This window comes from Dunckerocampus dactyliophorus, chromosome 11 (assembly GCF_027744805.1).
Source record: "Dunckerocampus dactyliophorus isolate RoL2022-P2 chromosome 11, RoL_Ddac_1.1, whole genome shotgun sequence".
Taxonomy (NCBI): Eukaryota; Metazoa; Chordata; class Actinopteri; order Syngnathiformes; family Syngnathidae; genus Dunckerocampus; species Dunckerocampus dactyliophorus.
The window spans coordinates 22,452,585-22,475,750 of record NC_072829.1 but is presented as its reverse complement, the minus strand read 5'-3'; the positions used below and the strand labels follow the sequence as shown (position 1 = coordinate 22,475,750).

The following is a 23,166-nucleotide window of genomic DNA, read 5'->3' as shown; positions in this document are numbered from 1 at the left end:
CGTGCTTTTTCCGGTTAGCGCGTAATACGGCACACGTATTGTGGTGTTATTGATACACGGCGTGAGCCCAGTTGTATTCTTATCTCATGTATTTTTATCACCAATGTCCTCCTTAGCATCCTTAGCCTGCTAACAAAATGGCAAACGGAACCACAAGTGATGTCACCAGCGGTTGACTTTCAAAAATGTTATTTTTATAGTTATAGTTTATTTTTATAGTTTTACATGCATAAAACCATTCTAAATGCATATAAATGGTTAGTTTTATCTATGCTGAAGATGTGGCTTTTCCCAAAGGCATGATATGGCAGCGAGATCAAACACCTTCCTTTTCAACACTATTTTCCTATTTTGTTATGAGTTTTTTCTTGAATTGAATAGTGTTTCTTGCCTTCTTTATCAAAATCTTGGCACTTGCAACTTTCTTTGGTTCCATTTTGGGTTATCGAGGTGTGAAACACTCGAATTCAAGAAATAACTCATGGCAAAACAGGAAGGTGGTGTTGCAGAGGAAGATCTGCCAAGATAATCCATCCACCTCGCAGGTGTGGCATATCAAGATGCTGATTAGACAGCATGATTATTGCACAGGTGTGCCTTATAGGCTGGCCACAACAAAAGGCTACTCCAAAATGTGCAACACGTGTTGCATTTATATTTTCGTTGAGTATATTGACCTACATTGGTTTGGTTTTGGACCCTGTTGTAACATCTTGCAAAACATTTGGAAACACGGCCATAGGTGGCACCACAAATGCCAAAAAAACGCAGTGCTTGAAAAGCCAGGCTTATCCCATAAGTGTGATTAGCATGAAAATACTGTAGAACAGTGGTAAACACATGGCAAGTTTCTCTGAAATTTTGAGTTACAGAGAAGCATAAAACATGGCCATCAAAACACATAATTACAGCCGCATAATTAGCAGGAAGCTTGATTAAAATAAACCACGAGCTTATAATAAGCTACTGTCAGCCGTATTAGCCTACCTGACAACGTTGCAATTAATGCATGTGGATCATTTCACAGTTGTTCCACTTTGACACTCAACAACACATTTTCAGTTGTCTCGGTTCAATGCATACAAATGTGTGAGCACAGCTGTTGTAGCCCCTCTTCGTGTTAAAAAGAGGAAAGAAAAAAAAAAGACACTTGTGGCGAGGAAATCCCCTGCAGAAAGCCAAAATCCAAGGCAATAAAAAGAGAATGCTGCAGCCAGTAACACGACGGTTTCATGGCACGCCCAACCTGATTTTGCCACATTCAATGATCATGATGAGAAGATCATCAGATATCTTCATTAAGCAGTTTTTCCCCGAACCAGGCATAATTTCTTGAATTTCCCTTTTTGATAGACAAGGGGACTTCTCATTGCAGTGGTGTTAAGAGCAGCTTGCACAATTTGACTTGAAGTGCTCATGCCACCAAAAAATGTTTGAAAAAGACACAAGTATTCACTTGACAAACCTTTTTTGTCATGTTGCTGTCATCTACCATTAAACAACTACAAAATACTAGTGAAATGAAGGAGAAACATTCACGACAATAACACAATTATAACATTGTTTTTACATTGTTACACTGCTTCTCAAATGGTTTGGCTGCCGGATGCATTATCACCCCTCAGTCACATGTGACGACCCAAATTGCGGACGTTTTTCAAGTCAAACTTCTCAAATATCTCATATTTAAAGGGACTGTTTGCAACACAACATGAGCTGCAGCGGGGAGACGCTGTTTCTTTCTTTATGGCGTGCTCTTCTCCAGCAGACATCTGCAGCTGTATGTCGCACGGACTGCAAGTCCCCTTTTAAGTCCCCTCTCGATGTCCTTCCCCTTGACAAAGTCGCCCATAAACATGGCACGCACGCTTGTGGCGGCATAGCAAGCAAATATCACAGACAAGAGGTGCATTCATGGACATTGGGTCATTACATCATTTGAATTTTTTTCCCATGCAAAGACCCGTGACCCACTTGAAATGGTTCCACGACCCACCAGTTGAGAATCCACTGTTATTCAACATTTACAGAATAAGCACTGTCGGCTAGCACTGCAGTGTTCCCTCGTGACATCGCGGTTCACCCTTCACGGATTCGCTGTTCCGCAGATTTTTAAGTGCAATTTTGCACATTTTTTTAACAATGTATGAACGCACATTGTGTTGTGCATCCTGGCGTATTAGAGCAATCTATCGGTGCTCAGTTGTGTCTGTTATCGTCTTTACTACTGCTATGAGTAGAGCGTGTTGTACACTCATGTTGAAGATGTGTGCATCTTCACCTCATCTCATTATGTGTTTACGTGCCTGTACGAGCATATAAGGAACCCACAGTAGACAATAGCCGGCTAAATATTTGAGCCACAACAGTCCTTTTTGGCTAAGGGAAAACCCGCCCAAAGTGCTCCGTGTCCTGACAGGCTGTAGACCATTGTCAATCAATCTCCTTTGTGCCGTCGTTAGCAAACTAGCTAACTGAGTGAGCTGCTTGCTAACCGCCAGTAAACAATAGAAGAAGAAGAAGAGGAAACTAACCGGCTAAATGAATCTTCGGTTCAAAGAGCAGGACAAGGAGGAGGAGGACGACGGCAGGCGTAATATGTTTTAACAAGGATATAAAAACACTACAGCCGAAAGGCGCCAGGAAGAAGCACGGACAGAGGAGTGAATATGCGTGAGTCACTTAATAATTTATTGTGTCCAACCTAGTAGAATGATCATTAAAATTCATACGAAATTTGAACTTTGAGAGTGTTTAACATGTGAGAAAATATTCATGCCTGTCTGAGAAAAGTGTATAAAGTGTATTGTGAGGGGTTTTACAGCCTTCAAACATATATAATAACTGTAAACAAATAAAGTTGCGGGTTATTTTGGAATCCCCCGCGATAAACGAGGAAACGCTGTATTTCGGTTTCGGAAGTCAGAACTGCCTTGTCATTGAGCATCTACTATAAAAACATTTGGCCACAACAGGTATGTTGTTTGACTGGCAGTGATTGACAAAGACAGAGCTATGCAGAGGCTGCAAGATACATAATGAGTGAGCAGCAGTCCCTGTTTAGCTTGCCTTGAAATTGGAAAGATTTGTAGAATATGTCTGAATACAAAAATATTTACTTACTGCCACCTCAGCACGCTTTTCCAAGGTTTTCTATTGTGTTTTCAATTGCAGATCTAGGCGTGAATTGAGGAACATAGTTGGGACAGCTGATGATAAAACCACCCTCCGATAATTCACATTCAGTCCCAGGCGTTCCTTTATCTCAGGCACGGTATCAAAACAGCTGTCCTCGAAATGTGCTGAACATAATACAGAAGAATCTGACACAGCGAATGGTGCCTTTTGGACATGTGAACAAGCTTTGCTTGTTGGAGCAATCGACAAAAAATGCTCCACAACAATATAGTAACAATGTGTTCCAAGCGTAGTTCGGAGAGGACGTGTTCTCCCGGTGACGTCACTTTCTCCAGTCTCCGATGGGATTGTTTTTTCAGTGGCGAAAAATGTGAAAATGTCAACATTGGAGCACACATCTAACACAGGAAATCTGCCTTTCGATGTTATTTGTTATATTTTACCGTATATATTTATTATCTTTTCCAGAGATGTCGTTCATTCACTGTTTATCACGCTTGGCATGGTGTACAGTATGGTGTTTATGAGATTTCATAAGAGGTCATCTGAACATTTTTCAGATGACCATTCTTCAGCCAGTACGTTCTTGGTGGCCTTCTCAGTTCACGCACTTTATGTGAGGAGCATCAATATTGGCAGCGCGGCATACAGGCCCAGAGCTTACACACAAGATTAATTCAACGCATTCCGTATATACTCTCTAAAGGCAGAACACAAGCAGACACACACACACACACACACACACACTGCAGGTCCTGTTCACACTGAGTCTACAGTCTGAAGCCATTTTGCTTGGTTTATGGGAATTCCCCAAGTCTCACAGTGAAATTGCTTCCCCCCTATTCACCAGTTTCCTTAAAAAGTGCATGGCTCTCCGACACCAGCCAAACCGAGTGGGTGAGTTGTTTATATATAAATGCTTTTTAACATTTTTGACTGGGGAAAAAGAGCGGTTGACTTTATTTCTACTACATCTGTTTTCTTGTGAAATATCAGGAGATTGAAATGATCTTGAATTTTCCCCTGTGCTCTCGAATCAGCATCGACTGTGAAAGAAACATGTCGTATATCCATCATGTGCTACAAAAGACAAATCACAATAATATTTTAAAATGCCTATAAGACTGTATATCAGCAGAGGAGCGTGGAGGAGATTAAATGATGGTAGTCTGTGCATATAGGAATTGCTTAGCGCGGAACTCATGGCTCCTTTAGCCTAAAATGACAAGAGGGACCTGTTCATTCTTAAGTAATGTCATTCATGTAACTGCAGATTTTATGCAGAGTGCAAGGTAAAAAGACTAATCAGCAAAATATAGTAGACGTAGAGTTTCCTTCACCAAGAAGGCCTGCATCTCAGACTTAATGACTATCAGCTGCTGGTTTCTGCTGTTTGGAGATACAGAAAATGACAGAGTGGCTTACTATTTGTTTTTATGGCCCATACAAAAGAATCCACTCTATCACGTCCCCCACTAATCACCTGTTTCTTTAAGTACACCAACATTTTCATTTTACAATTCTAGGGGGAATATTGTCATTGGAATAGTAAAAATTCCAGTACATTACAAACAGTAAGTTTGTAATGATAATATAATATCCTAATCTTAATGTGTTCCCTAATGCTAAGAACCTTTATTGATCAGATGGATCATACATCATACATCATTTGAAAAAAATAATACATTACACCACTACAATCATTGTACTTTATGTGGTACTTTTCTTCTATTATTTTTTTTACAACGCTTTCATTATTGTCATGCTCTTTCTTCACCTGCTGACTGGGAGATATCACACGCTTGCCTTATAAGGTGTCCATTTCAACTTACTGGAAGGTGAAGCGACCGACATGGGTCATTCTAATTTCAACAAAAACAAGAAGCTATAGTAGATAGAATGGTCTGAATATTTTAGATGTTTCTGTATTGGTAAGCTGTCAATGACAATAAACGACATGTAGAAGATACCACATTGCACAATATTAATACAAAAGTTCCACTATTATATCCATCCATCCATTTTCCTCACTAGGGTCATGGGGGTATGCTGGGGCCTATCCACTATAATAATGTAACAATTTTAATGTCATATTTATACAGTAAATTTTTCTGATATGTTAACTTCCCCTAGAATGAGTTGGTTTCAGTTTGTCAGTTGCTTGTTAGTTACCAGGACCAAACTAATTCTATTTAACTGATTTCCACCAAATTCACTGAACCCAAGAAAAAGCCGTTATATTTTTAGGACCTAGATAAAGAGACGGAATTTTTACTTCACTTTAATTTAAATTGCTATATGCGTTTTACTGTGAATAAGACATACGTCTTATAGTACTCATGAGACCAAAACACATGTTAATCTTGTTATTTCCGCTGTGAAAAATAACATTGAAGGCATATTTCCTGTGTCAGACTGTGTATATTTATCATATTAAAAAAAATAATTACAAAAATTAGGCAGTTCTTTGGGGTCTGGGGCAAGGGACGTCAATACCTACCCGAAACTTCTCCTTCATTCCAATGCTTTTTTATGTTATGTTATTGTTATGGCCTAGTTCTGGATGAATTGCTGTTGTTTGTTCTACATTTTTTATATTATGCCCGCTCATTGTGTTGAAGGCTTTTACTGGAACACTCGAAAATACGGAGTAAGCTTGTTCACATTTCTAAAAGACACCATTCGCCTTGTCAGATCTGCAAACTTTGTGGGACAAAAGTTACCCAACTGCCCCGATGATGCAAATAAAAAGTAAAAAACCCACAAGATGTTCGACCGTGGAAAAGCGTGCCAAGGTGGCAGTAAGTCAATTCACATTTCTCCTTTTAATATTCTCCATAGTCGCCAGCCAACTGCTGTGTGGCGGCTAATGCAATGTGGATTCCTAACTGACGCCCTAGCTAGGCGGCTAACGTGGTATGTATCAGTTGGAGCTATCACTGCCAGTAAAACATATCATAAGCCTCACAACACAATATTAGTGAATGTTATTATTGTTGTGAATATGTCACTTTCTTTGCGTGCGCTCATGGCTGCGCTTGTTTGCGCCTGGTCACCCGCTCGTGCTCTATACAACTGAATTGCTTGTTTTTACATATTTCTGTTCTACGAGTCTTAGAATAATACTATGGTGTTTCATTCCAGGGCTAACTGGTCTTTTATTTTTTTTAAACATACTTGTGGCCATTTGTTTGTGTGTGTTATATCATAATTATCACAACACAGTGTCAGTGAATGTTATTGTTTGCTGTGAGTACATGACTGCATGTGTTTGAATCTGCTTCACCGAACGTAGTCTGGCAGTGACGTCACAGCCGTGCGGCGTGTCAAAAATCATCACTTCATTTCACTCCTATTTCATAGTTTTTTATTTATCTATGACAGCAGTGTGACATAAATCTTTTATTTTGTTATTGTTTTCTTCAAACATTTTTTGGTGTCATGAGCACTAAATGGTGTGCTGCTCTACTCAAGATACCTTTGTAATAGTACTTGATTGCAGGAGAGTTTTCCCTGTCTAGCATTGGCATTGAGCTCAAATACTCCTATTGCTGTCTCTGCTTGTATGCATTAAATGGGCCTTGAGCCAATATAAAATGCTGCAAGTCACAAGTCACATTATAGGTAAAGAATAAGTGACAATTCCCATATCCCAAAGCTTTTTGGAAAATTTAACTTCCCGAGGTACAAAGACAACTGCAAATGCAACATTTTATTGCATTTTTTGTTGATTACGCAGGTGTTTTTGTGTTCAGCAGCAATACGCATTCTGCTGTAACCCCATGACCACTGGACGACCTAAAATGTATGGAGATATTTGATTGGCGTTATTTTAAACTTACCGTGTGTTGCTGAAATCTGGGTTTTTGCCTAACAACGTAATACCATGACGCCTTGAAGTCACGTCAGCGTGGATGGAAATACAGCCGCGGATGATAAGCAGGACTATGAGTCAACTTGCAACCAAATTAATTGTGACCTATTCTATGATCACAGATGCGATTAGCTTGTGGGAAACACCTCGGAAATAATTGTTCAATTGTGTGTTTTAATGTGGTCTGCAGTGCCAGCGGAATGGAAATTTTGCCAACTGATGGAGACAGAAATGTAACACAAGATGTCACTGTTGCATTAAATGATACACTCCTGATTTTAAGACTAGTTGAAAAATTGCAAGAAATTACACTTTGCACTGTTGGACCTTAACGAGGTTCTAAGTGGAGCATCAAAATACAAAAAGAAGAAATGGGAGTGAGACAAAAAAAGTTTGAGGAAGCACTTCATTGCGAACGACCATTGAAGTAAAATAGGCCCTGAGGTGGAGGAAACCATTGGCTGTCCTCGAGACACAGGACGATCCTCGCCCCAAATGAAGGTTGCTACCGGTGCTGAATGCAGTTCAGTAACCATCAGACGGCAGAAGGGTTTTAACAACAAAAAAAATCTTCAAAGGCCTCGTCTCCTCCAGCCACAAAATTGCCTGTTTGGAATTTGCATGAGAGCACCAAACATGGAACATTGAAGGTGGAAGAAAGTTTTATTCTCTGATTAGAAAAATTGGAACCTTGACGGTTTTGACGGCTTCCAACGTTAATGGCATGACAAGGAGATTCCACCAGAGGTGTTTTCCACACAGTAGAGGGGTGCCATCATGATTTGGGGTGCTTTTTCCTTCAATGGAACAATGGAGCTTCAGGTAGTGCAGGGCCGTCAAACGGAATCTAGCTACATGGAGATGTTGCATGGGGCATCCCTCATGACTGAAGGCCCACATCTGTGTGGTAATGACTGGGTTTTTCAACAGGACAACACTGCAGTTCACAATGCCAGAGGAACAACCTCACTCTTTTGGACCATCCTGCGTGTTCCCCTGATCTAAATCCAATTGAAAACAGTTGGAGATGAATGGCAGTTTTTGAGGTGATTAACAAGAATTTTTATTCTGTCTCACTCCCATTTCTTTTTTTTTTTTTTTTTTTTTTGCATTTTGAGGCTCTACTTACAACCTTCTTAAGTTCCAACAGTCCAAAATGTAAAATCTTGCAATTTTTCAACGGGCCTTAACATTTTGATCAAGAGTATATATGGATGCATCACTTTCGTTTATAAAGTCATAAATCATATAAAGGCACAGTGAAGGCTCAGTTGTTTGATTTATTTGTGCATAGTTTGTTTCCTGGAAAATCAACTAGCTAGTACTATAGTACTATAGTAATGAATTCAATGTTATAACTTACTCCAGTTCATATATATGGCTGTATGCTATGATGGAACAGTTGCTCGTCACCTTCAATTGACAATTTAGCCACCATACCCTTTCTCCTCCTAATATACAAGAGTGAAGAAACTTTAGAAACCTTTTTTTAAAGGCTGAAAATAGCCATAATAAGCGTTGTGATAAAAATGATTGCAGTGAATAAAATAAAAGCTATCAAACTATATATAGGTACTGTATCAATTACGTCTGTGAGCGTGTTTTATGGAAGGCTCAGTGGCTCCACCTCTCTGGTGCTGATTGGCCGGTTCGGTTGTCAATCATGGCTGTTTACATGAAACGTTGCAAGGTGGAATTTCCCATGTTACGGCATAGAGCAGCAGACCACTTCCGCAGTAGCTGTCTGGGTACAGAGGCGAGAGGCCGCAGCTAGCGGAAAGGTATTCTGTCAGAGGACAGCGCTTTGTTTGTTGGTTTGTCACGTATCTCCTTTTTGTCACGAACGAACCGCTTCGGTAAAAGTGTCCGTAGAGAGGTTAAAACAAGAGGAGCAAGCTCCTTCCTGTCTCCCATTGTTATCCAATGTTAGCTAGCCGACAGCTAACAAGATCTTGCTAGTCATTTGCATGACAACAACGAAAACTAATATTAGCCTTCTCCAATCAATCATGGTAGCTATTGTTTAGCTCGTTTGTGTCGATATATCTTCGTTTGAATGCTTTTATGGTATTTACATTTTTTCTTTCTGACATTAATGTTGGAGTGAACCCTCTTTGTGTTGAGAAGAAAGGAAAGCCATGGTTCGTAGAGTGGTTTCGTGGCATACTCTAAATAGTTGAAATGCCTTGATTAACAGGCGCTACAATAGTGTATTTTGGAGTGTTACGTGTGTATAGTCATATACGCTGTGCCTGCAATAGCTTGCTAGTCAGACTGAGTCAATTAAGAGTAGTTCTATTGCTTTCACAGCTAAAGTCAGTGTTGCTTCAGTGACAATATTCATTTTTTCTATACAAAAAGTAGGTTTGTTTACATTTGTCAATTTTGGTCCCATTAAAACGAACTGTAGTCCGCTGGTACGGTTTGTTTGGTCAAGTGTGTATGCAGTCCAGGACCCAAAGGACTGGACCAAACAAGCGATCTGAGAGATGGGTCTCGGTTTGCCTGCCAGCGGATTCTAGTCCTGAATGAGGAAAGTGTGAACACCGACTGCACCAAGGGACCAAAATACCAGCTATGATGTCACCCAATGCAACCGTAACCAGGCGATGCATAGCAACACCTAACAGAAAGCTGTGTGAAATACTGTGAGGTTTTAATAATTTTGGTCCGGACCACAGTACCAGACTTCAAGTCCGAAAGTCTTAACAGTGTCTTTGATGGGGGGAAACTTTGAAGGCACCCTTCCAATTCTTGACTTACTGTTTCTACGGAGGACATGTTTTTTTTTTCCTAATGCATGTTTGAATACTCTTTTTTTTTTTTTTTTTTTTTTTTTTTTTCAGCTTACAGAATCATGTTTAGCAAGTGAACAAAACAATGGAAGGAAAGGGTCCGTACCGCATCTATGATCCCGGCGGGAGTGACGTCAAAACTAGGGATGAGGTCGGAGGAGGAAGCAGTTATCGACAGCTCCTGGAGGAGAACAGCATGCTGAGGGAGAGGATGAAGGGTCTTAAAAGCCTGGGTAAGCGCTGTAAAAATGCAGATGAGTGTCTGTAAATATGTGCTACTCTTTGGTGTCTTGTCAGGATGTGCGTTAAAAGTAATTTCATCTCGAGGTGCCAACTTTGCCAGGGTGGGGTGCCATCCACCCGTTTGTGTTCAGTCATACTGTTATTTATTTTGTAGTATGGAATGTTAGAAAAGGCTTGATCAAGCGATATTACTCAAACAGAACAATAATCTTAATCCAAGTCTCGGTAAGCATGGCAAAACACGGCTTTCGATGACGTATAGGTCGGATATATGCGACCTCGCTGTTCACACTGCAGCGGCTTGGCTATCTACGTACGAATGAGGGCTGACTCACATTTGGAAAAAGTTGGAATTGTACTATTCACAAGCATGAAAAAAATCAGATCCAGATCAGACATGAGCAAAAAATAGGACTTGACCTGCAGTGTGAACGTAGCGTTTGAGAATCTGACATAAAAGCATGTATCACTCTTCTCAGAAAGGAGCGAGTGTTGCTGTAGGCCACTCCCCAATCTAAAAGCACGCACAGGCAGCGCCATCTTTTGTGACATTAAATAAAAATGACAAAAAGAATAAACAGAAGAAAGGCATTTGCATAAAGAAAGTAAAAACATGCAAATTACATCACCACCACCTCCTGAACAGGTTCTCTTACAGTCAATTTATGCAAATATAGGAGCGCAACAGGCATGTAGTAATTATAAAATAATGTAGTTAAACCTGCTCACACTCCTTTGATGATCTTTTTTCCTTTTCAAAACTCCATGACTCATTGAAGGCGTGTTTCATGTTCTTCGTACTGAATATTCTACTACTGATGCCACACTTCCAGCGTTGTGTTTGTGTGGATGTGTGAAGATCAGCGGATGACGCTCAACTTAGTGAAAGTGAACGACCATCTCTCTGCAGGCGACTTGCTTGAAGAGTCCCAGCTGGAAGCATCAAGACTTCGTCAGAGAGTGGAGGAACTTGTGCGAGATAACGAGGCCCTCAAATCCTCCAGCTATGCAGCCAGTTTGTGCGTGGCAGGACCTGTACGGACTGAAACACAAAGTAGGTGTCACTTAGTTGCTGATGTTTTGACACTGGTGGATTACAACTCCTCTCAAATGGTGCTGACTGTCTTTTTCTTTTTTTGCCGCATGAAGGTAAACCTTGTTTGCATCCCACTGCGGAGCCGAGGGAAGAGGAAGCAAGCTGTCTAGCCAAGGCCATTCAGCCTAACAGACCTAATGTGAGTGTACACTTTGTGAGAATTAGAACATTTCAACTGTCGACAAATATAAGTTGCCTGCATTATGATATCCTGACGCTGGTGGAATTTGTACTGACAACTGTCCTTTTAACTGGCTGTTTTAACAGGATGCCTTATCAGAGTTCGAAGTGGTCAATATGGATGGAAGGACTTCAGATGCATTGACGGTATATATCAGTCACCTTTTCAAACTACCTTTTTTAATATTTGTTTTACAACAAACGCTGACATTCATACTTTTAGCTTCCGTTTTAAGTAGAACTTAAGCTCTCCAGTCACAACACTGGTATGTCTCAGAATCATCATTTTGTGTACCTTCTACTTCATGGCCGTATTCTCAACATTAGAAACCCATCCTGGTTAAGTAACTTAGGAACTGTTGCAATTTTGGCTCTTCTCGCCTGAGTCAACCAGGGGAAAGTCCAGGATTATTACTGACTGGAATCATGCTGATGATTCAGTCACATGCTGCATCCAAAAGAATATAGTCCTAGGATACTCCACCAGACTATTATCATATATTATTGTTATATGATAAAAAGGTAGCCACATTCTAAAATTAGTAGTGTACTGTAAAATTGGACCTTTTGTATTTCTGATAATTGATGTCCATTCTATGTGATTTTCTTGCATTGTGTCATACAGTACTTTGAATCCAACAGGGTCAACTGGTTTGACTTACCAGACAGACATAGTAGCACTATGACTCTTATAGTATGACTGTCTTTCTTTCATAAATGCATATACTGTACTCAGTAGCCAGCTCACTGATTTCAGCTTGAAAGGAAAGACTGACTGTCAAATGTGGGTGGGTGTTTCTCCAGGCCCGGTCCGCGGCAGGAGTAATCCCCCTCCTGCCTCAGGAGAACATCGAGCTGGCGAGCCAGTTGAAGAAATTGGAAAGCTCCTTCAGCATATTCGCAGAGGAGTCCAACCCAAACCAGCTGTTAGCTCACCTGGGCCGAATGGCTGTGGAGTTTCACCATCTTTCCTCTAAGGTCCAAAAGAATGAACAAAGGACGTCCCTCCTACAGGTATGAAGCATTCAGTAGGGGAGAGATAAAGATAAATGATGAAGCATCATTCCTCATTACCACAAATACAATTTAGGGTTGTTGTGTCAAAGCTGGGTGATGGCTATTCAGTTATTTTCCTTTTGAAAAACCAAAAATACGAAAAATATAAAATGGGTATTATTTTTCTGCTCATTTTTATTATACTGAATAGCAGTACCATGGATCAACAGACGTATCTCTAGCTGTAGATAGGATGTTGCGCTCTTCTGGACAGACACTCAAGCCCTGAACTTAGGGATAGTTCTGATTTTTTTGACATGAAGTTGTATGGCGTCCCCATCAGCAGCGTAGTACATCAAGAGTGACTTACCCCGCCACTTGGTCGTGCCACTCCAGTTCTGGTCAGATTTTCTTGATGAGGAACATAGTTCCGCTTACTGAATGGGGCCACTTCTCAAAACAATATGCGTTCAAAAGAGTAATACATTGTGATCACAAAAATGCCTCCTAGAAAAAAATCAGACCGCACAGATCGCTCGGTCTTATTTGTCTCCCGCTGTATCCCTGCTCACTGTCGCCTGTTCATTCTTGTGTATGTGATGAAGACACTCGCATCTTCTACACTGACTAAGCGCCGTTTTACATGTGTGTTCCACAGCGGAAGTAGATGTGAGCGTCTTCATCTCACACACACAAGAATGGACAGGTCAATATCACCTAAATCTATCAACAGCTAACGCAACTGAAGAAACTGAGAAATACTGACATGCTCGCTATTTCCACCCCACCCGATGAGATATTGATATCAAAAAATGGACAGATATCAGCAAAAAAAATATCAAATTATATTGGCCTGCATCTGAACTTTCCGATATTGGCACTCCCAATACAAGCAGTTGATTCCAGACTCTGCCCCACCGGGTCTATCCAGCGGCGACCGGATAGAGCCCATGTAATCACAACAACAGTGTTTGCTAGCGTGCCACCAAAGTAGCAAGGAGCAGAAATGGTGGCACAGAACTGTAAGTTTAATACGACCAACCTCATCACAAACATGAAGCGGCATCACATGGGAAACTGCCACGGGACGGCAAAAAGTCATTAGCTTAAACAGAAAAGAGCAAGCCCTGTCGGTGTTGAGTAATGTCGGGTTTAAACGTTTGATTGAGCACCTCGAATTATGCCTAGCTGCCATGCTACACATTACACATAATACACATTAATATGGAAGTGGCAGTGCACCAGGCAGGATTAGAACCACACATTAAGTGCTTTATGCACACTTGCAATCCTACCTGCACTCGGCGTTCCCAGCGTCACTCACTCGCAAAGTTTTCTTTTGTCAGAGTTCCAACAGCTTTCGCTCTGTTAATGTCCAATCAGAAGCTGCAGTAATCCTCCATTTGATCAAAGTTACTTAAGATTTGTCAGATCAAAACACAATCGTTGCTGACTTCTGTCAAAAGCTGTGATGATAGTCTCATTTGGTCCTGCTTCCGCACTCTAAGCAACATGGGAACTGTAGTTCATTTAGCATACAGTGAACCTACTGCAGTCGGCAATCATTTTACATATCTTTACATAACTACACATCAACATAAATGATGAGTAGTAGCTGCTACAACTGCCATCTTTATTTTAACTAATCATTTTTAGTTTTTGTTTCAATTCGTAGAAAGAAGAGTTAAAAACCTCATGCTGAGGTCATGTATGCAAAGTTATAAAACATTTGAAACTGTAACAGCGTGAGCTGAGTGTATCGTGACACCCCTCATATAGACGTAATAGTTATGATATTATTCTAACATTGGTGGTTAATTTGGTCTCAAATAATGTTATTGTTTATATACCGTAATCATTTGGGGACAATAAACATTTAAAAATGCACCTGCATTGTTTTGTGATAGTTAAATTTAAAAGTCTGTTTGTCCAGTCCATGTCTCATGTATCGCATCGTCTTGTGAACTGAGTGTCTTGTGAAATCCCTTTTTCTTAGGCATTTTGGCTTTGTGACAGCATCTCTCTATTATTCACGCACAATTTTCTGAAGCTGCTTGTCTTAACAGGTGACCTTTTTGTTTTGTTGAAGCAAATGATAGATTTTCTAGGGGCATGCCACAACTGTGGAGAAAGTAAATGAAACAAAGAAGTTCATGAATTAAAGTTTCATGTCATCACAAGGTGCTTGTTTATTATTGAGTAAAATATTTTTATTTTGTAGCTCAATATGTATACAAATTAGGGGAAAACACAGTCAGCTTGTGGGTCACATAGGAAGATGTGCGTGTGTCCACACAAGTGTGTAGGTATGTGAGAAGGCTGGGTGGCGTTTAACAATTCTGTTCAAAAAGCATTCTACACATTGTGTTTCAACACTTTTAAGGACAAGTTCTGTGATAGAAAACATATTTACCATGAAAATTGTCTAACTTTTTTTTTGTGTTTGTTTTGCAGACTTTGTGTGAGCAGCTCAGACAAGAGAACAATGAGCTTCGGAAGAAAATGGAAGAGGATCATCACATCAGGAATCGAGACTTGGAACAACTGAGGTAATGTTTTTGTTTCTCTTTTAATGTTGCAGTTCTTTCTGGTGCTTTTTTGGTAAGAAAAAGCACAAGTCATCAGTTCAGCATGCAACACAATTAAAACAGAATCATTCAGAGAGGCGAAAAATTATATATCAGCAACTATTTTGTTTTAGCAGTTTTTATCAGTTAAGTAGTTTCATAAAAACAGAGTCAAATTACAGTTAATTACTTTTTATTATATTTTGGTATTCTTCCTGGCAGTTATATTTGCTTTCTTTAACAGTCTTTTGAACTCCCAAATCAAAATTTAACTTGACATCAATAAAACATTTTCCAAAACTTCACAAAGAAAGCAGAGTATATGTGAGGTACAATTCTTATCGTGACCCCTCCCCCATTTCTATTTTTTTTGAGGGTGTTGGCAGTTGCGCATGCTTTCGCTTTAGTTGGGGAAATAGTCACACCATGTGCAGGCGTTGTAGCACCTCTTGGGTTTTGTAGGGTATTCCCAAAACACATCCTGGAGCTTGACCAAACACTGGAACGTTAACACGATGTTCACTTTCTTGGGGTTTTCAGGCAAGAGAATCAGAAACTGAAGGAGCTTGTAACTGGAGGAGCATCAGCGGCATCAACTTCAGCAGTGGTAGCAGCAGCAGCAGCATCATCTTCATCGTCATCATCTACGGCAGCGTCTGACACTGAAGCTCCCGACACCAAAGATGAGCCAGTTAAAGAGGAATGTGCTACGGTGAGGCCGAAGATGGAAGCCACTACGCCACAGAAGGTATTTGAAAATGAAGGCAACCCTATTTTGTACCATAAAACTGTCAAATAAGGAGGCTGCATTGTGTTGCAGGCTTTCTGTGGGTTCCGGCCTCTTCCACACGCACACGTTGGTTTTTGTCTTTAAAAACCTAAAACTTAAAAACTATTTAACAACAGAACATTAAGTTATTGACTTATGGGTGATTGTTTCATTTTGTGCAGTGGTAAACACACAGGAGCGATTAAAACATACATTCATGATGGATCCAGGGGTCAGTGTAAGCGAGCGCTGATTTTATAAGACAATGTACACGTGATTGTACAGCTAATATATCACTATATTGAGGAATAGAGGTGTTATAATGCGATACCAAGTCACCTTGTAGCTTTTTCAGGTTTCTGATTGGCCAAAATGTGCATAGCAGCAGTGAATGTGTTTTTGTGTGGACAGATGTGTTTTGTTTTTTTTAACCGCACTCGTATGCATGGAGATTTTTCTGAACACAAGATTAGGGGAAATGTGCATGTCGGTGCTGTACATGACAAGTTCATCATCAACTAAAATTCATCAGTTTGCCAAATATTCAAGTCAATCTGCCTCTGTGTAGCTTAAAAAAGTGGAACTTGTTAATTTGTTAACCTAATATTTACTGTGTTTAAATGTATGTTGTGATAAATGTTTCACAAACCTCTTAATAACTTGCGATTCAAATGCCTTAATAGGAAGCATTTCAACCGTGTAATATAGAATAGAATAGAACTTTATTGTCTGTTCTATAGAACAGAAATTTGTTTTCCAACACGGCTTATAAAAATTCACTCACAATGAAGTACAATATAAAACATGCAACAAAAACATAAGTCACAAACAAAAAAATACTACAATACAAGAATAACAGTGCTTACCGGGCGCTATTTAAGATAGTTACTGCAACTGGAATAAAGGATTTCTTGTAGACGTTTTTGAGGCCAGTGAGGTTCTGTATCGGTGCAAGGGGTGTGTGGCATCCTCAGTGATGAGAGTGGCTTTTCTCAGCACTGATCGCCTATACAATTCACAGAGGGGAGTCTGAGGTGTTTGAGTGATTTTACTGGCCTGGTTTATGATTCTTGAGAGTTTTGTTTTGTTTGAGTGTGAGAAAATTGTACCAGGAAGAGATATTATATGTGAGGATGGATTCTATGAGTGAAGTGTACACAAGAGTTAAAATGTCTTTGCTAATATTAAAAGATCTCAGTTTTCTCAGGAGGTGGAGGCGTTGTTGTGCCTTCTTGAAAGCAGAGTTTGCCTGGTGTCCAAAAGACATGTTATTGTCTATATCTAGCCCCAGGTATTTAAAACAGTCAACCTGCTTCACCTGCTGGCCATGAATGACAAGAGGTTGAAAGAGGCTTGCAGTGCCTTTCCCTGTGGCTCCACAGCACAACTCCTTTGTTTTAGAAATGTTAAGTTCCAATGAGCTCTGGGCAAAGCCACAGGCCAGAGTGTGGACCTGCTTCTGGTACTGTGCCAGAGCCTCCATGTCCGTGATGTGTGCCACTAGAGCCATGTCGTCAGCATACTTTAGTAACGACAGGGATCTTCTTTGTGCCCCCAGAGTGGAAAAGCTGCAGGGAAAAGCCCAAACAAACCTTGTGATGTTGAGGTTTACGAAAAGAAGATCAAGCTCCTGGAGAAGCAGAGAAAAGATGTGAGTTTCTTCCTCTTTTGAAAGTCCTATTTTGTAGTAGCATATCATATTTAGTTTCATATATGCTCGTTTTTCTTTTTTTTTACTCTGTGCTGCTTGCAGGTACTTGAGGTAAATAAGCAGTGGGACATTCAGTGGAACTCAATGAAGTCACAGTTTGAGCAGAAGGTACGGTAATGACTCAGTATGTTATGAGGATGTAAGGTTACTGTACCCTCTATTGAGTAGCCTGTTACAGCAGAAGTATTTCAGTTTTACCTGACTCCAAGTATAGAAAGGTTTTTCAGGACTGTTTAAGTCACAGTTGGAATGAAAGTACATAATATGAGTTAAATTAGTGTGTTGTGAATGGGTGATAATAGTTTTGTACAGCTTTGTGTTTCCCAAAGAAAGGTAAATGAACTCCAAAACGTAAAAGCTGGGTTTTAAACGATACATTTAACTTCATTGGCTTGTCAACAAAGTTGTATTTCAAACATTGTGATGGTCTTATATGACGTTTATGACGTAGTCATTATTAATGCCACAGATAGAACAGTCAAGTGAATAAATGGCACACAGTGTTAAGATGTGAGGCGCTTGTAGCGTGGAAAAGATGCATCCTTGCAAGCGCGCTATCTGAGCATACTTACCACAAGGGCTGTCAGTGAGAATTTCCCTTACCACTCTCGTACCTGCTGACCTCCTGCTGTGGTGCAGTCAGTGGGGTAGCAGACACATGCACAAACGCAGGCTCATTCTCACACCCTACGCAATCACAAACTTAGATTTGCTTCACGATGGTGACACCATGTTACCTTGAGTTAAACCACAAAAACCTAGATATATCCATTTGCGTCAACAGACTCGCTGTTATTTCACACATAAATCTAAAGGACATGTTTTTGCAAATGTGTTCTTACTGTGGTTTCATCTAAATAATAAAGTTGCCTACTTACCTAATATTTATCTGTACCCTAGTGGTGCAATTAAGTATCAAGCATAATATAACTTGAGGCCCTCACAATGCATCCTTTAAAATCAACAACTTAGATCACAGATCTCCGACAAAGGCTTGCCGAATCCCAGAAGACAGTGGTTGAACTGGAGGCGGAGCGAGAGCAGAGGCAGCGAGACTACGACAAGAAGCTGCTGCTGGCAAAGTCCAAGATTGAAAACGTGCAGGTGAACATTCTGTCCGATAAATTCAAAAGCTGATCACAAATGGAAGCGCGCTCGATTCTAGAATACTGGGCGCGTGTTTCAGGGTGAGAAGGAGTGTCTAAACACTGAGACCACTGAGTTGAAGCAGAAAGTCCGCTACCTGCAGGACCAGCTGTTGCCTCTCAGCAAGCAGCGAGAGTACCAGGAGAAGGAAATCCAACGCCTCAACAGGGTGAGTGAAAGGGACACTCTGAGTTCATAGGTTTTGTTTGTTAGACCTTTTGCTGGATTACCTTTTTTTTTATAATTCCAGGCTTTAGAAGAAGCCTTAAACCTGCATTCCCCTTCATCTTCCCAACAACCGCCCGGCCAGGATGCTGCCAATAACCTGAAGAAACAGGAACTACTCACCCAAATTGCTGTTCTAAAAGAGCAGGTCAGCCATATAGTATATACAAAACAGGAATTTTACTGCAATCGTGATTTCCTTTCTCAAATGCTTGTTTTGTAAATCAGGTCAAAATCTTTGAAGAAGATTTCCGAAAAGAACGGAGTGACAGGGAACGAATGAATGAGGAAAAAGAAGACTTGAGGCGGCAAGTGGAGCGACTGCAGATTCAGATCACTAATCTGACCAATCAGGTGAATTGACAAAATTGAGGCGGCTGATTACTGGAACACATGTCACTCAACTGGTTTTGTTTGTCCCCGTGTGTGTTTCAGCTCCATCAGGCACAAAATGAGTGTCAGCGAGAACACACGGAGAGATGCAAGCTGGAGAGACTACAGATGCAGCATCACAAGCAGGTACAATGTTTTTGTGCGCCTATGTGTGAATGACAGTCCGGAATGAAAGTGCCATCTGCCCTGGTGGATGATTTATGGTAAAACTTGCATACTAGCGCCCTCTTGTGACCAGAGACTGTCACTCATAAGCTTACAGAGTCTAGACAAGAGCCTGACTCCAATTAGCTTGTTTGTCAGTGCATCCGGGGATCAGCAGTGGACCACATTCTCTGCTCAGTGGGTTAAAGGTCAGCTGTGTGCCATGACATGCCATAGCCTGGCCTTCCTCTGTGCACGCTGAGTTTAGTGTCCATGCACTAATTGGGGATCACATGTGTACTTGTGGTCCCTCATAGGGGCAGCAGCAGGAAAGACGTACCTCAGATCCTACGTCAGGCTCAATGAACGGCCCGCTGAGCCCCCCCTACTGTGGTCCCTTTGTGCAGGTGGGACCGCAGGGCCTTGAGGGCTGGCCCATACACTTCCCTCCCCGGATGCCCAATGCAGCAGCCGCCGCAGCTCCACCCCCTGTACGAGACTTCCAGCCCGGTACCCCGGTAAGGGTCCTAAAGGTCCCTCCGTCTGTCTCAGGCGTGAGTGACTCTGATTCCCTGACTGAAGCAGGCTGTCTTTCTACTTTATACGCCCTTTTTAAATCAGGAGGAACAAGTGAATTTCATTAGGTTTGACTAACCAATACGGAATGACATAACTATACAGACCGCTATTAAAGCATTATGACATAGACCTAGGGCTTTGTGGTTTTAAATTAAATTATTTTTTTCAATTAATGGCTCTTTGTCTCTATTTAGGGGTTTCCATGGCAGTCTTCATCATTTCTACAACCTAGAGGACCGAGAGCAGTGGGGGAGAGTTCACGACCAGCACCAGATAATGCAGGTAAACCACTACATTTGACACCAACTCTTCACGAGCCATTTGTCACAAATTATCACCGGCACATAGCAAGCACACGTCATTAGTGGCATACTGAGTCAGAGGGCAACTTCCTTGACCTTAGGGGGAGCCATGGGAGAGCACTTCGCTCATGAGGGGGAGACTGTACAAAGGTTCCACAAATTTGCAGGGCCGTGAATGCTGAATTGCGAATCTGCCGTCTGCCTGGAATTTCATCGAGTAAATTGATGAGCTCTGACTTCAGCTTAGGCTACATGAAAGATGTTACGTGAAAGCAGTATTTTAAGATTTAGAAGTTGACAAGAACACACACACACAAAAAAACATCTTCATGTTGATTCTTCGATGCCTACTTGGAGGTGGCTCTCCTTGTGCAGCTCTAGTTCTAACTGGCCACAGTTAAAACTAGTACATCTTCATCAAAATACTTTTCTATTGTTTTCACAGTGTAACCTAGCATGGTAAGCAAACAGGCATGTTAACGTCAGTATGTTATTTCCGAAAGCATTTTTTTGTATTATTTTTGTTTTTGTGCAGACCAGTCGGCGGCAGCAGCAGCAGCAGCAGCAGCAGCAGCAGCAGCAGCAGCAGCAACAGCAGCAGCAGCAACCGTTGCAGGAGGAGGAGCAGGATTTGGAAAAAGGGAGCGACAGAATATAGATCCTGGAAAGCACTAAAATGTCACCACCTGATAGAAATTGGGTTGTAGCATGAAATCAGTTTGTTTTGATTTGAAAAGGTGTGATTTGATCTATAATTTTCCTACTGAACTGTAGATATCCTATTGTAATGTTGTTTATACTTGCGTTTTATAAGGCTATTTGTGGAACACTTCGCTATTCTGAATATAAACATGAACTATTTAGATTTTTTGTTTTCTTGAACTTAAGTTTTGTTCAATAGGTTGGAACACTTAAACACTTATACCCTTTGTATCCAGAAAAATACACCTTTTTGTGTTCCAATCTGCAACAACTTGACTGCTACTTGTAAGGTTCCAGGAAGCCATTCCCCACTATGAGCAAGACTATTCTCATTCCAACAATACCTGCATAGGTGAATTCAATGACTACATCTACAAAGTGAATGTTAATTGATTTTATGAAGACTTCTGCAGTATGTTGATGTGATAGAAATGTCCCATATGTGTAACTGGTCAAAATGTGGTTGTTGCATACAGACATTTTTGGGCTGGGGGGATTTTGATGGTATCATACCAAAAACATAATTGTGATTGATAATTTATTTATAATCTGCTGTTTTGATAGTTGCATTGTGAATCATTGTCTTTTAGTAATGCTGCTCTATGTTGTTAGTGTAACCTGATATATTGTAGCTATACATTGAATGTTTGTGTCAGACACAGTGCACCACGCACAGTGCATACACAAACTTTTACTTTTCACCATGACGATGGACCTAATCTCATTAAACACAGCACTTCGACAGTTTATTTGACCACTTAATGTATCATGTAATCTCGAACATTTTAGCCATGTGCAGTATCTAGCAGTTATGTCATTTGAATAGCTGTTGACTTAGTCATGACACACCTAAACGATCTTTAATCTGCATGTTTATGGTGTTGCAGCAGTGCGGCTGCCTCTGCTTTTACTCTTGTGACACCCGCCTTGCCAGCTGGCCTGTGATTGCTGTGACACCAGTTCAAGAGCCCCGTTATGACACACAGGAGACATAACTTAACAATGTTGCTTTTTTTTTTTTCTTCCCAAAGTCACTCCGTCTCAAAGTCACACATCAACGTCTGAACTGAATGCTCACTAGGGTTTCTTACATATAGGGTGTTATGAGGTAGTCGGATGAAGGGCTTCGAAAATTTGTGTAAAAATCTGGGGAAAAAAGCCTCATTTTTAACTAAGTTAACCAGGAGAAGTTATCGGAAATTAAGGGAGATGTTGGTGAAACTGCACTTTTTGAAAAGGTTTTCTTTGATTACTAGCAGTTGTATTTCTTGGTTCGCAGACCCTTTTTCTGTTTTGCTGTAGGCAAAAGCACATGTGAGACTTTTGTATTTGACTGGCTTAATAAATTGATTCTAAATGTTTAGCTGTTTGTCCACATTTGTTTGGTTAAGTTTCTCTCTGGCTTAAAAGTTTATTGGTCAACTGTTTTGTTTCGGCTCTATTGCTATCATATACTGTAAGAGGGTGAGTGAAATCAGGTTTTCAAACAAATTGAGTGGAATCAATCAGGTCCTCAAACAAATTGAGTGGAATCAGGTTCTCAAACAAATAGAGTGGAATCAGGTTCTCAAACAAATTCCCATCGTGTATTGCGTTCAGGGCTGTCTGCACGGAAACATTTTTCATGTGAAAAACGTTTACGTATTTTATCGTTTCGGCTTCTCATCCACACAGGAACGGCATTCTGGGTGACCTCGAACGGTATTTTTTGAAAACGACTTCAAGAGTGGGAAAATCTGAGCCAGTGGTTTTGCGCCTTCGCTAAAATCGGCGGTACATATTTTATGATGATATTTTTATGAATCTGTCCCTTAACCACTAGGCATACAACTAATAACCAATAAATAAAAAAAATAATTTGTACCTATTTGGTACTGTCTTGCATGCGCCAATACCAAAAAAGTACAAGTAAATAAGCTCTGTGCAGAAAAGGGCAGAGCCGTCTGCACTTCCTCAGAAGGCTGGCATCCTTCAATGTATGCAAGAAGCTGCTTCAGATCTACCAGACTGTGGTAGCTAGTGCCCTCCTGTATGCAGTAGTGTGCTGGGGGAGCAGCTTCTGAGCACACTCAGCCTCGCTTTCAGTAAAAGACGCGCACACACACACACACACAAATTCTATTATTAAGATCAGTTAAATATGAAAACAATCGTTTTCATATTTGTTTGTTCCCTTTGCAAGTGTTTGTTTTTAATGTTACTTTGGTTTGTACGTCAACTGGACTAACAGCCCGCTATTTGTGGCATGTGTAAACATACATGTGCAAGACTTTGACCATATATGTCAAGGCATGTCTGTTCAACTT

At 40.7% G+C, this 23,166-nt stretch overlaps 1 protein-coding gene across 4 annotated transcripts; it reads left to right on the top strand.

Moving 5' to 3' along the window:
- Positions 1–8,721: 8,721 nt before the first annotated feature.
- On the top strand, positions 8,722–22,223 carry tnip1 (TNFAIP3 interacting protein 1). Of its 4 annotated transcripts, none has more exons than XM_054792172.1 (18): positions 8,722–8,793; positions 9,859–10,040; positions 10,961–11,104; positions 11,200–11,285; positions 11,414–11,473; positions 12,131–12,340; positions 14,777–14,871; positions 15,430–15,637; positions 17,217–17,309; positions 17,412–17,477; positions 18,342–18,473; positions 18,556–18,684; positions 18,766–18,888; positions 18,969–19,094; positions 19,176–19,259; positions 19,685–19,795; positions 20,051–20,138; positions 20,694–22,223. In XM_054792172.1, the coding sequence occupies exons 2-18, from the start codon at positions 9,893–9,895 to the stop codon at positions 20,831–20,833; spliced, it is 2,043 nt and encodes a 680-aa protein (XP_054648147.1). In that variant the 5' UTR covers positions 8,722–8,793; positions 9,859–9,892; the 3' UTR covers positions 20,834–22,223. The 4 variants fall into 4 exon arrangements, with proteins under 4 accessions (XP_054648147.1, XP_054648143.1, XP_054648148.1 ...); XM_054792168.1 differs by having other exon boundaries at positions 19,595–19,795; XM_054792169.1 differs by having other exon boundaries at positions 8,729–8,826; positions 19,595–19,795.
- The last annotated feature ends 943 nt before the right edge of the window (positions 22,224–23,166 follow it).

What these genes read in the sequence shown, in the direction of transcription:
- tnip1 (XM_054792168.1), top strand. Translation starts at nt 9,893, where the DNA reads ATGGAAGGAAAGGGTCCGTACCGCATCTATGATCCCGGCGGGAGTGAC. An exon ending in TGGAGAAGCAGAGAAAAGAT is followed by an intron (nt 17,310 to 17,411) that starts GTGAGTTTCTTC and finishes TGCTGCTTGCAG; the next exon opens with GTACTTGAGGTAAATAAGCA. An exon ending in ACCAGCACCAGATAATGCAG is followed by an intron (nt 20,139 to 20,693) that starts GTAAACCACTAC and finishes GTTTTTGTGCAG; the next exon opens with ACCAGTCGGCGGCAGCAGCA.